Genomic DNA, 14,281 nt, shown 5'->3' with positions numbered 1-14,281 from the left:
CTTGATTCATGTTAAAGTGCCAGCAGTTTTATCTACCTTTATTTTTGTTCCATGAGTGCAAATGTCAACACAGTGAAAAAGGCAAATAAAATCTTAGTATTATTTTGAATGAGTCAAACAAATGGAAGGGTATTGACTTTTTAAAAAGTCATGGAATTGAAGATTAAAACCACAATGAGATACTATTTCATGTCCAAAAGACAGGCAAAAATTTACAATTCTGTGAACACCGAGGGTGGTTGTTGTGGATATAATGCAATAGGAACTTTCCTACCTGGCTGGTGGTAGTGTGAATTGGAACAACCGCTGGAAAACATTTTGGCTGTATGTTCAGAACACATGCATACTTTATGACCCAGCAGTTCTACCCTAGAGAAAACTGGCTGTTTGTACCAGTATATATGTACAAGAATGTTCATAGAAGCATTGTTTGCAGTAGTCAAAAATTGGAAAGATCCAAATGTCCACCAAAAGTAGAAGAATAAATACATTGTGGTATATTCACACACTATGATATATAGCAAAGAAAATGAACCAACCACGGTTACACTCAGCCTCAGGCATGGATCTAGCATAATCTGGCGTGATACAATCAAAGCATGAAAGAATACACACAGCATAATTCCATTCATTTAAAGTTCAAAATCAGGTAAAATGATATTAAATAAGGATACAGGGGTCGACCTGGTGGCAGTGGTTGGGTTCACGTACTCCACTTCGGCATTCCCTGGTTCGCAAATTTGGATCCCAGGCATGGACCTACACATTGTTCATTAAGCCATGCTGTGGCAGCGTCCCATAGACAAAATAGCAGAGTATTGGGGCTGGCACCATGGCCAAGCAGTTAAGTTTGCACGCTGTGCTTTGGTGGTGTGGGTTTGGCTCCTGGGTGTGGACATAGCATCGCTCATCAAGCCATGCTGAGGCAGCATCCCACATAGCAGAACTAGAAGGACCCACAACTAGAATATACAACTATGTACTGGGAGTCTTTGGGGAGAAGGGGAAACAAAAGAAGATTGGCAACAGATTTTAGCTCAGGTGCCAATCTTTAAAAAAAAAATGGAGGATTGACACAGATGTTAACTCAGCAGCAATCTTCCTCAAGCAAGAAGAGAAAGATTGGCGACAGATGTTAGCTCAGGCCAATCTTCATAACCAAGAAAAAAAAAAAAGGGATGCATACCACTATTTTAGAAATGCAAGAAAATGATTAACATAAAGTCAGAATAATGTTTAATTTAAACGAGAGAGAGGGGGTTGTAATTGGAGAAGGGCACTGAGATAGGCTTTCGAACGCTAGCAGTGTTTTGTTTCTTGATCTGGGGAAAAAGTAAAAATTAAAAAAAAAAAACAGTGTTCCTCTGGATGGGTAGAATTTTGAAATGTTCTTCATTTTGCTTTTACTTTTAATCATTGCTATTATAAAAAGGGAAAGCTTTTTAAAAATGATAATAGGGGGCTGGCCCTGTGGCTGAGTGGTTAGGTTCGCATGCTGTGCTTCACTGGCCCAGGGTTTCGCCAGTTCGGATCCTGGGCACGGACATGGCGCCACTCATCAGGCCATGCTGAGGCAGCATCCCACATGCCACAACTAGAAGGACCTACAACTAGAATAGACAGCTATGTACTGGGAGGCTTTGAGGAGAAGAAGAAGGGAAAAAAATAATAGATTACGCTTTTAACGTTTTTTCTTAGTTTTTAAATCACAAAACTAAAAATGCATTAGACTGATTTTTGCAGTGAGTTTGCCACTTTTCTACCTAATGTACTATAAATGTACATTTTTAAAACTCTTTGCATGTTTTAAAAATGTTTCCTTGCAAGTTTTCAACTCTTTCCCTTAATCCACCTCCCTCCAAATTTTAAAATAGGTTATCATTATTATTATTTTTTATTCCTCTCTCCTGCCCATGTTCTCTCCATCCTGTTCAGTATGGTTTCTGTTCTGAGCCCAAACTGGAATGCCGACTCGCTTTCAACTACTTCACACCCATTTCCTAGTCGAGACAGATGGCCAGAGCCCTGTGGCGTCTTAACAGATCCTGTTGGAGCCAAGGGATGTTGCTTCTTTATATTGTAGCTAAAGGAAGCCATTGTTTTGTGTGTCTGTCTGTGACATGTTTCTGGATAACAGCAGCAATAATGCCATCTGCTTTCTAGGCCGAGGAGAGGCAAAGAGAGGAGCAGCTCGTCTCATTTGACAGGTAAAGAAATTATTCATATAGCCTGCTGGATAGTTGAGATAGGATTCTATAGTTTATACTTACTTTTAATTTGAACAATCAATGAGCAAAAGGAGGAAAAATAAAGGAAGACCTGGAGTGGGTAACTTACAATCCACCAAATAAAAAAGTCAAAACTGTGGACTTTTCCAAGATCTTTGAATTATAGAAGGAATAATTTCAAAGTAAATAAAAAATTCCAAGAAACCCCTAATGTCTGTGTGTTGGGGAGAAGGCCAGGTTCACTAGGAATAAGTACGAACCCACAAATCTTCAGATTAGGAGGTCTAAATCATTTTATGTCTAATTCAGCTTTAAGTTCTTCAGAGTTCTTGGGTCTCTTGCTTCTCATCTCTAAAATGGAGGCAACCCATCCTTCTAGGAGTATTAACAGAAAAAGCAGACAATTTGTGTCTGAAAGATGTCTCCTTTCTTAACTTCTCCAAACTGAATTAACTAATTCCATAGAAATATATTTGTGGTATTAGTTCAAAACTTAAAATGTTTAATCATAGATATGTATGTTTCCCCCGCTATACTGTGAGCACCTCAGAGGCCTGAGGTGCTGTCTTACGTAGTTTTGTATCTCCAGCACATGGAGGAAATTCTTTAAATATTGTGGAGATGATGTGTGATTTATGCATACTGTTGGAAAAATGCTGAATACTGGATTTTCAAAGTGCTTCATGTCTAGTACAGTATGTTGTATGCGTTTCTTCTAAATATGGTACCTGAAAAGGAGAGTTACAACACTTCATTAGCTTTTTACTTTAGTTATCTGTTAAGAGGCATTAAACCCAAAGGATAACCTCAAGAAGATTCCTGAAAACCAGGACATGTGATTCTGTTGGACTACTTGGCGCAGCACTGACAGGTCACTTAGCCTGCTCTCCTCCACCTATTTAGTACCCAAGACACCAACACAGCTTGCACTTGGAGAGTGCCCTGGAAGAGAATGGGCCAGTATACTTCATTAACTTCAAATCTCTGCCTGCTTTTCTCATCTAGCAAGCCATAGCAAGATTGCAGAGTGTACCCCTCCATGGAAACAGCAAGGAGTCCTGTCCCTCATAATTCTCCTTCATCTCAGTTTTGCCCAAGAAAGGCGAGCCTTTGTTTTCTTGGTGTTATCAGCTTTTTGCCTCTGGATATGAAGGAAAGTGGCCCTCGGGAACTTGGTATTGCTATCCAAGGGGCTGGAGCCCTGGGAAGGTCTCTGCAGAGGCTCTGCTGCAGTAGGGGTGTTGTAGATATGGCTCAGACACACTTTAGAGAAGAGGAATCAGCTAGTGTGCTTGTCTCCCTGCAGCCATGAGGAGTGGAACCAGATGCAGAGCCAGGAGGATGAGGTGGCCATCACTGAGCAGGATCTGGAACTTATTAAAGAGAGGGAAACAGCGATTCGGCAGCTGGAGGTGAGAGCCAGCCCGTGGCTTTTGTTTGACTCAATATATCTGCACTCTCTAATCCACCTGGATTTTCTCTTGGTGGTTATGAAAAAGTAGGAAATGAGTTGTGTGATTTGCATGTTAGGTCTCAATGGTGAATTTGAACTACTCTTGTGATGGGATTGGCCATGGTGCCCAAGAATAGCCAAATCCTTTCCTCAATCACCGCATCTTATGGTGATACGAGTCTCCATGAGAATATGCATGGAGAACAGAGCAAGGCAAACAAATATTTTATTGCTCATTAAGCCTTTGCCCCCAGACTTCACTGCCACCTCTAGGTTAGGAGGGGTCTGTGGAGAGCCCCTTTGTTTAGTCTGAATAGCTCAGAATAAAGGCAGGCCAGAAGGTTTGCTCCATTTTCGTGCATCCCAATGTCCAGTCCCAAGTTGTGGATAGCACTTCAGTGAGTCAGAGAAATAGGAATAGTTTTTGAGGTGGGGGTTGTGGGAGAGGTCTTTCTTGACCTGAATTTCCAACTTTAACTTTGCACAGTTGTTACTGAACCAAAGTGGGTTCCCTCCTGGCAATTTAAACCAGACTCTACACCAGAAGTAGTTGTCTCACAAAGTATATTTGCAGCAAATAGGAGACCATGAGGAATCATTTCCAAAGTCGTGCGTCCCGGAACAAAGGGAAGCAGGAACGTTTATTTCCGATGGGGAATGAATATTCAAAAGGGAGAGGTGGGTATTCGCTTGAGCAGGCTCAGTTGGAAAACATGCTTCCACATACACTGCAGGTTATGGTAATAAGGCCTAAGCTCCTCCTGGGGAGATCTTAGCATTAAAAATGAGGCAAAGGTCACAGGTGTAGCTCTCCTGGTGAGGCTTGGTCTGGTTCAGGGTGGTTGGTGATTGCATCTCCTTCACATAACAAAAGGAAAAAGAGCAATTTGGAAAAACAGTTAAAATATCCAACCCCACCCTTGAGTTTCTTGGGGTAATTAGTCGGTGACACAATGACCCATAAAATATCCTTAAATCTGAGTAGTTTTCTCCTCCATGGAGGCAGAAGAATTTTTATGGAGGCTTCATTGCCATCCCTGGGGGACAGTGGGGAGGAGGCGGCTGTGGAGAGGAGAAACTTGGAGCTCTTCCTTGACCTTCATCTGTGGCAGTGGTTTTGAATCCTGGCTGCACATTAGAATCACTTGGAGATTTTTTTTTAAATACCGCAGCTCTCCTTCCCCACCCACTAATTATTAGTTTGGACTGTATGAAATGCCTATTTTTTTGTAGGTTAAAAATGGTGTAAAAATATCTACAAGAGGCCCTGGGCATGGAGAAGTTTTTTACAAACTTCCTAGGTGATTATCATGTGCAGTCAGGGTTGTGACCCACTGCCCTAGAGCCCATCAGCGTCTGTTTTTAGATGGGACAGTTCCTCCTCAAGTTTGATTATTTTATTGCCTGCAAAGATGTCATATCTTTTCTCTTACTCACCTCCTGCTAGTAATCATGGACTTGGTTCTCTAAATTAGAAATGCTGTTATAGCAGAGAGTAGAGTGAGACGTGGAGTTAAGGAAAGGAGTGTAGCATAGTGGGTCTTAGGAATGTAATGGGCACTTCCCATTTAACAGAATTAAGTTCAAATTCTTTAGCCGGGGCTCAATTTTCATATCCAGTCATTTCTTACATCTAACATACAATTCTAATGGGGAAAAAAACAAACTCCTGTGTGTCTCCTCTACTCTCACACTACACATCTGGTACTTCGGGCCAACAATGTGTGGGTTTTTCCACATCAAGCAATTCTGCAACACCAGCTGGATGTCCTTCAATTTAACTAGATTCTGACATTACCTGGAGTTAGCATCAGATCCCACAGGTTAAGGGTTCGGTCCCATAAGACTGAGCTCCTCCCCACCACCTCAGACGCCAGTTGCAAGTCCAGGTTGTCCCCTGTGCTTCTGACTGACAGGCCATAAATTGGAGGTTCCCATGACCTCCTCCTTGGGTTTGATTAATTTGCTAGAGCAGCTCACAGACCTCAGGAAAACAATTTACTTCCATGAGTACCGGTTTACTATAAAAGGATACAACTCGGGAACAGCCAGAGGGAAGAGATGCATAAGGCAAGGTGTGTGGGAAGGGGGCAGAGCTTCCATGCCATCTCCAGGCGCACCATTCTCTCAGCACCTTCACCAGCGCAGAAGCTCTCTGAACCCCATCGTTTAGGATTTTTATGGAGGCTTCATTGCGAGGGCATGATTGATTAAATCATTGGCCATTGGTGATTGGTTCAACCTCCAGCCTCCCTCCCCTCCTCTAATCACAAGGTTGCTTTCCCTGGCCACCAGACCCCATCCTTAGGGGCTTGCCAAGTCAAGTCCCCAGCAACTAGCAGACTGTTCCAACTACGGTAGACTCTTAGCAAGTAATTGAGATGCTGGCAAGAACTGTTCTTGCCAAGTTCTGAGTAGGAAGTCATTGCTGGCAAGGCATCGTTTTTTATCGTAGCATTCTGAGAGGCAGTGTATTGCAATTGAAAGAGCATGGGCTTTAGAGATATAATCCTGGCTGCCATGCTCAGTTTCCTCACTGAGGTGCTATGTGACTAGATAAGTTACATAACCTCTCTGTGCCTCCTTATCCTCAAAGATAACTTACTTCATAGAGTAACTGAATGATTAATTTTAAGTATCATTGAGGCGTGGTAACATAATGAAAACATCATGAATTTTTAATTCACAGTTCTGCCACTTGTTAGCTGTGAGACCTTGGAAAAGACAGTCATTAAACCTCTCTGAGCCCCAATTTTTTTTTCTGTAGAATGGGGATAATATGTCTCATTGAGTTGTCATGAGGACCAATTAAGTTAAGTAATAGTTAATAATAGCTAACACTTATGAAGTGCTTATTGCACAGTTCTAAGAATTTTAAATATATTAATTTATTTACTACTTCTGAAACCCTATGAGATGGGTACTGTCATTATCCACATTTTAGAGGGGAGAGTCCAGAGAAGTTCTTAACTTCAGGTTGCATAACAAGACTGTGGAAGATTAAGGTCACACAGCAAGACTATGGGCTCTCTATAGCTGACAGGCTCCAAGAGTCTGTGCTTTTAATTACCTACCTGGTATAGTACTTGGCATATAGTAGGCACTTTTGTTGTTAGTGCCATTGAGTTGATTCCAACCCCTGGTGACCCTGTGTACAGCAGAGTAGAACCCTGCCTGGTCTTTTTGCACCATCCTCTCACCTCCTGTTGCTATGTCAGGCAATGCACTCCTGCTTCGTGGTGAATTTATTTGGAAGTGGGTGTCCGGGTCCTTCTTCCTAATCTGTCTTAGTCTGTAAGCTACGCTGAAACCTGTTGACCATGGGTGACCCTGCTGGTATTTGAAATACCAGTGGCATAGTTTTCAGCATCACAGCAACACATGGCTGCCACAGTAAGACAACCAACAGACGAGTGATGTGGTTCTCTGATCAGGAGAGGAACCTGGATCTTGGCAATGAGAGCATAGAATCTTAACCCCTATACCACCAGGGCTGGCATTTAGTAAATGTTAATGATTATCTTTATTTTCATTTTACGTTCATGGAGGAAGCATGATATCTAAGCCTTAAAAACACATATGTTAATAGCCAAAACTTTAGGTAAGTAGAGGAAATGAATCTTCTAACATGTTGCTTAATGTTAGTTAATTGTTTTTTGTGTTCCTTAGGCTGACATTTTGGATGTCAATCAGATATTTAAAGATTTGGCCATGATGATCCATGACCAGGGTGATCTGATTGGTATGTATTATTGATACCTTTAACATACAGGTGAGTTGATAGTGTTTGTGTGCAAAAAAGTCAGTAAGATGTGTCTTAGGAATTTAGGAATGCCATTTAAAAATTATTAAATTCATTTTCTTAGCAGTTTTCTTAAGTTGTCAAATGTAAAAGTTAAAGTGAGGCCTCCATGAATGCTCAGCTCCATTCACTTGCCATAGCCTCTTGGTAAATCTTTGGCTGTTTAGGGAAATAGCTGTCAGCTTCCCAGTTTTTCTCTCCAGAAACTTGCACAGTTATAGGATTAGTAACTCTTTTTTTTAAGCTTTTTATTTGGAAATAATTTCAAGTTTATAAACAATTACAAAAATAAAAATACTACAAGGAACTTCTTTGTAACCTTTACCCAGATTTATCTCTTGTTAACATTCTAGCCCATTTGCTTTTTATTTACTCTCACTCCTTCTCTCTCTATATGTATATACATAACTTTTTCTGAACCAGTTGTGGATGAGTTGTGTATTTCATAACCCTTTACCCCCAAATACTTCAGTATTTATTTCCAAAGAATAGGGCTGTTCTCTCAGGGAATTAGTAACTTTTGATTTCATGGCTGGATAGTTGGAATGGTGGTGGAGAAACCAGGACCCCTAACATCAGAAGTCAGTTTGCTGTCTTGAAACATGTGAGTGTGGTAAAACATCCACTGTCCTTCTTTTTTGCAGATAGCATAGAAGCCAATGTGGAAAGCTCAGAGGTACATGTAGAAAGAGCCACTGATCAGTTACAGCAAGCTGCTTACTATCAGGTAAAAGCAGGTACCAAAAAAAGCCACTCTGTGCTGCAGACTTTATGGGCCATCAGAGTACACTGACACATTGAGAACAGCTGCAGGCTTTTGCTTAGGCTTAAGCTGGAGGCAAGTAGTCATAACTGCAGTCCCAATTCCATTTTTAGCATTTTCCTTTGCAGAGAGGAAAGGCATCAAACCTTGAATAAACTTTCCTAAAAGCTTCTTAGCTACAAAGCTAACCCCATAAGCTACATGTTAGCTAAATCTGGTATAAGGCTAATTTTATATCCTGAACAGCTAAAATTTGTTTCAATTAGGATAGTAGTAGGTACAAAGGAGGACTTTGCAGATACTTTGTTGACTGTTGTCACAGAGAATGGACATAGAATCAACTCCATCTGCTATTTATTTATGAATAAATAGGGGTTTATCATTTTGGGGTTATTTATCTATGAATAAATAGGGGTTAATCATTCTACTTTCTATAAAGTGATATTCTTCTACATGTTAGTTGAAACTCTGGTTTTATGACTTATCTGGGTCTTTATCTCAGTGTACAGATATTGAGAATGAGGTCCATCTCATTTCTCCTCAATTTGGTGTTGCATGGCTTTTTAGAAATACCTAGCATTTCAGTCATTTTCCATGTTCCTAGGGTATCTGTGGTTTACATGGGAATGTTCTTAAAGAAACTTGTATTTAATAATAGTATTTCCTTTTAAAAACCCAGTGATGACTTTAGTATCTAACAGTAAAGGAACAATTAAGGAAATTACATATATCCACTCAATGACATATTATGTGGGAATTAAAAGAGATGTTTATGAAGAGTTTATAATAAAATTTTTATGCTAAAATGTTAAGTCAGAAAAACATCAAACTGATACAGTATGATCCCAATTATGTCAAATGACAATATGCATAGACAAAAGATGAGAAGGAAATACAATCAAAATGTCAACAGTTTTATCCGTGGGTGATTATTTTCTCTTCTTTCTGCTTGTCTGTATTTTTTACAGTGAACATTAAATTTTATAATAGTTATAAAACTTCTTTAAAATACACATGCACAAATAACTTATTGCAAATAATGGCTAGTAGTATAGGTATAAACAGTTCCTTTGCAAAATTGTATTTGGGAGCCTGGCATTAGAACTCGCACTACTGCCTAGTGCTGGTAACTTTTGAGATTTTGGGAAAGTGTCTGCATATTCATGCGTGGATAGAGTTAATTCTGAATTACCAGGAGGCAGATTTACGAAGCACTCTTTGAGTCTTAGATATAAAAAATTTTACTTGTTTCATGAGTGTCTTCTTTACATATTTCTCTCCTCAGAAAAAGTCTCGCAAGAAGATCTGTATCCTGGTGCTTGTCCTGTCAGTGATTATTGTAATCTTGGTACTTACTTTGTGCCTAGTTAATAAATGAAGTGCTTGCCTCAGAGCCTTCTCCCGCGGAGCTGTTTTCGAGGGCAAGAGCTTGTTGGAGTCTTGCCAGAACAAACTGATCACAAGAAGAGAGCATACACCAGAACGTCCTGTAATAATTTAGTTAGAAACTAACTACTAACTAGTCCTTGGAATTAGTGACCTATGGAGACAGTATTTATCAGTTTATGTGTACATTTTATTGATTTCTCAAATTAGGAATTAATTTATATGGATTTGCTTTCTCTTGCATTCTAATTAGCCTTCATCCCAAGTATCTACTGAAAATTCCATTCTAGATATTCTTGTTTTGACAGGTGACACTACAGTCTTGTAATATTGTCTTTTTATGTGTACAAGATTTACCTTTTTACTAGCAACTGAGATAGAATTACTTTCTGGCACCCAGCATATTGGAGTCTGTCAGACTGTATAATAAGCCAGCAATTTTTATTCTTTAACATTTTAATTTGAATTTTTAAGAAACCTATTCTTTATCTGCTTTGAAAGATTTTGGCAGTGTATTTAACTGGAAAGTAAAAAATTGCACACGTGATCCGATTAAATGAGAAGTATTTATTGGAGCTGGCCAGTCGTTGGGGTACATATTAATCTGGGTTTAAAGTTTACTTTATTATCTGCTAGTGTCATCCACAGCACTTCACCCATATACACACTAAAACATCTTACTCACTTTTGAAAAGTTTAATTTAATTAACACTACTATTCTCTATGAGGTCCGTCTCCCACCTGTCTGTATAGAAAGGGAGAATTAGACAAAGCATGCTTTTGGCAAGCAAATAGGAATTGTTTGGAATGATTTAATCTTTTTGTTATTGTTGTTCAGTTGTGTTTCTACATTCCTGGTGAATGATCAATGTTACTTACTGTCAAAAGGCTGCCCCCTGTCCTACAAGGGTTGCTTTTAAAAGCTAGTCTGAAGTTGGTTTAAAATTTAGTCCTGTGAACCTGCTGATAAAGCAAAGAAAAGGTTCATTTTTGTACATAATACTAGTTTGGAATAGTGATGTTAGATTTATCCTAATTTATGAACAAGAGATTAATCTCTCCGTGCATAGTTTTAGACAAAAAATGTTTCAATAAAAGATTGCTGTCTTGTAATATAAATGTTGTCCACTTCCCTTTTTCACAGGTCTAGAGCAGTTAAAGAGAATAATTTCTTTAGGCTCTCACATAAATGTGAATTAGGCCAACAATTTCAGTTCATCCTTTAGTGAATTAGAGGATTTGGCTACCCTGGATATATTTATATTCATTTCTTCCACTCCCTTTGATGTTACTTAATCTTTTACTCAACTAATGTGAACAACAGGGAAACAAGGGCCCAAACGCATAAGTTTCTTTACATTCTTTACCATTCCACCCACTTAATACAAATAAACATTTTAAAAGCTTTTGTAGTAAGGTTTTATGAGTTAACATGCTAATGTGATAGATATTAGGTAATGCGCTATCCGGAGAAAAATTGAGACCTGCAAGAAGACTGGCGATCAGGTGACTTGATTTGGTGGTAGAATAGGCACTACTGTGGTCCTTTCCTTGAAAACCAAGATGGAGCTATTGGGCTGTCACAGTAGCCCATGCAGCAGCTTCAGAGCTAATTCCTTGGTTCTATGATCACTGCCCCTTCAGCTCCAAGTCCACAGCTGGACTTGGATACATCATTTGTACCATTCCAGGCAAGAAAAAAGTCTTGGTTGTGAAAAACGATTTCAGTTTGGGTAACTTGAAGCCACCATAGTTCTGTTCTGTAAGACATACTCTGTAATCTAATGGTGGTGGTAATAGTGGTCATGGGTAGCAAATATGGCCTTGGCCTGGAATTTGAATGGCTTGGAATTTGTGGTAGTTGCCAAGAGGTTCTGCTAGATGGTCCTAATAAACCTGTTCACAGAATCCTCCTTATGTGTACTCTGTTCATCTTTGGGGGCACCATGGTCTGGGACAGTGGTTCTTAACCATGGCTTCACATTAGAAACTAAAAAAATACCGATACCTACCTAGGTGCCCCTGCCACAAAATTCTTTTTCTTTTTTGGAAGATTAGCCCTGAGCTAACATCTGCTGCCAATCCTCCTCTTTTTGCTGAGGAAGGCGGGCCCTAAGCTAACATCTGTGCCCATCTTCCTCCACGTTATATGTGGGACGCCTGCTACTGCATGGCGTGCCAAGTAGTGCCATGTCCGCACCCGAGATCGGAACTGTTGAACCCTGGGCCACTGAAGCGGAACATGTGCACTTAACTGCTGTGCCACCGGGCCGGCCCCAAAATTCTAATTTAGTTAGTTTGGAGTATAGCCGGGCATAGGGACTTTGAAGAGCTCCAGATAATTCTTGTGTGTAACCGTGTTTGAGAGCCATTGGTTTGGAGGTCAAAAACTAGACTGGGGTACAGACGGCCTGGAGAATCTTAGCTCTGCCATTAACTTGCTGCAGGTATTTGCACAAGTCATTTAACCCATAAGCCCCAAGTTTTCTCAATAGCTCTCTTCTATGATAAAATTCTCTGAATATAAGGAACACAGGGGTTTGGTCTGAACATACAAATTCTATATTTGCCTGTCTATTCCTTTCCTTTTCTCTTCCCCTTTTCTCTTTCCTTGATGGAATGTTCTAGAAGTACTGGGCAGATCTAGCATTCTCTCTTCAAGTGAATTAAAACTGTAGTACTGCATAGGGTAAAGTAGAAATAATATCACACTGGCCACATCATCTGGGAATGTTTCAGAACAAGAACTTGCTACCTGCTGATCTGATGCTCCCAGGGCAGTTTTTCGTTTGTTTTGCTAAGGGGTGGTGATACACTGCTTTGTACCATTGGGCAAAAATATCAAAATGCAATTAGCATTCAATCAGTACAAAGTAAACACCCTGAGCCTCCCCTATTCAGTTTTTTTCCCTCCTATTCAGAGGTTGTCCTCATTCATGAGGATGAAGCTTTTGCTTTTGGTCACTAAATGCAGACTAGAACCCAACTCATATTTCATTCTATCCTGTTTCCTAGGACTAGGATTCCTAGGAATCACCTGCTTCCTTCCTGCTTTTCTAAGCATGTTTAGTATCCCTGGGTTTCAAAGGATTTTTCAGTATTGCTTTCTAGCACTATGAAATACAACTACTTTAGAATTTCCAATTAACCAGTAATTAGTTTGAAAGGTTTTGATTCCTAACCCCCAATTCTACTTTTAGGCCAACTGAGTAGTTCATTTTAATACTTATCCAAAGTGAAACTTGTTTGACAGTCTTAGCACTTAATTTTTAAAGAATAAACTTGAAATAAGAGAATTTTTAATGTTGGAGTGTGACTAAGGACCAAGTTTTTACCAGTCCATGGAGAAATGAGAAAAATGATGTAGTGGGCTTTTTAAAGTACCATCTTTGAGTCTGAGCTAATGACCTTCCAACTTTTTATGACTGGCACCTGAGCTAACAACTGTTGCCAATCTTTTTTTTTTTCTTCTCCCCAAAGCCCCCCAGTACATAGTTGTATATTCTAGTTGTGAGTGCCTCTGGTTGTGCTATGTGGGACACCGCCTCAGCGTGGCCTGATGAGCGGTGCCATGTCCGCGCCCAGGATCCGAACCAGCGAAACCCCAGGCCACTGAAGTAGAGTGTGCAAACGTAAGCACTCAGCCATAGGGCCCGGCCCCTGACCTTCCAACTTTTTAAAAAGGATATTTCAAGATTATAAAAATGAAAATATGGTGATGTTAGATGGCAGTGTTCATTTTTAAATCTCCTTAGTTGGCAAAATAAAAGTTGATACTCCTCTATTACTTTTTTTTCTGGTCCATGACATCTCTAACATTTGTGAACCACTCATCTCTACTAGCCCCATCACTTTATAACTGAAGAAGCTGAGGCCAGGAGTAGCAGTCTAATACAGGAATTTATAGGCTTGAGGAAGTGCTCTGCATGCGAATGGTCATTTGTAAGGTAATGTTTGAGCCCTTCCTACCAGCAATTTACTATGCTAAATGTTGTGTTTTACATTTTACATTTATTATCTTATACCCACAAAACCATCTAGGAGATGTATTTTTCTTTTCCCCTTTTTATGGATTAGGAACTTGAAGCATAGTAAATAAGCAACCTGCCCATGGACACACAATTTGGGACTGTTGGAGCCAGGATTTGATCTCAAGCACTCAGACTTCAAAACCACACCTTTAGATGCTATACAGTGTCGCCATGCATCATTGATATAAACTGTCCTGCGCACCACCTCTTTCACGAAGCTTTCTCTAAAAACCTGTAGTAGTAGCAATTTCTACCCAAGTTTTCAGGAACATCTTTTCTTCCATCAGCACCTTGTGAACTTTTCATTCACCGCCCTGCTAAAAGCAGCCACCTGCTCACACTGTCGATACACACACACACAATCTTTTCAGTGTCTCTATTTGATCACTCATATATCAAAGATGTTTTAAGAAAGTTTTCTGACAAAAACTGTGCTCCTAATGTCTTTAGATTCTATTCTAAGAAAGCCTCAAAGTCTACAAAATTAATCTTTGTTGAGATACCAAAATCCAAAGGCACCCAGCCCATCAGTCTTTCTGTTTCAAAATGCTAAGGGCCCAGACTGCTGCCCTCCAGTTTGCTGATCTATACTGACATCATGGGCGCCCAAACAAAGAG

At 39.9% G+C, this 14,281-nt stretch overlaps 1 protein-coding gene across 1 annotated transcript in view; it reads left to right on the top strand.

Moving 5' to 3' along the window:
* STX12 (syntaxin 12) overlaps positions 1–11,540 on the top strand; it is a 33,781-nt gene extending 22,241 nt beyond the window's left edge. Inside the window, exons 5-9 of the mRNA XM_008537917.2 lie at positions 2,164–2,207; positions 3,535–3,640; positions 7,351–7,423; positions 8,128–8,210; positions 9,532–11,540. Coding sequence (XP_008536139.1) covers positions 2,164–2,207; positions 3,535–3,640; positions 7,351–7,423; positions 8,128–8,210; positions 9,532–9,624 — 399 coding nt within the window. The 3' untranslated portion in view covers positions 9,625–11,540. The remainder of the gene's footprint in view (positions 1–2,163; positions 2,208–3,534; positions 3,641–7,350; positions 7,424–8,127; positions 8,211–9,531) is intronic.
* The last annotated feature ends 2,741 nt before the right edge of the window (positions 11,541–14,281 follow it).

Source organism: Equus przewalskii, chromosome 2 (genome assembly GCF_037783145.1).
Source record: "Equus przewalskii isolate Varuska chromosome 2, EquPr2, whole genome shotgun sequence".
Classification (NCBI taxonomy): domain Eukaryota; kingdom Metazoa; phylum Chordata; class Mammalia; order Perissodactyla; family Equidae; genus Equus; species Equus przewalskii.
This window is presented reverse-complemented; position numbering and strand designations above follow the sequence as displayed.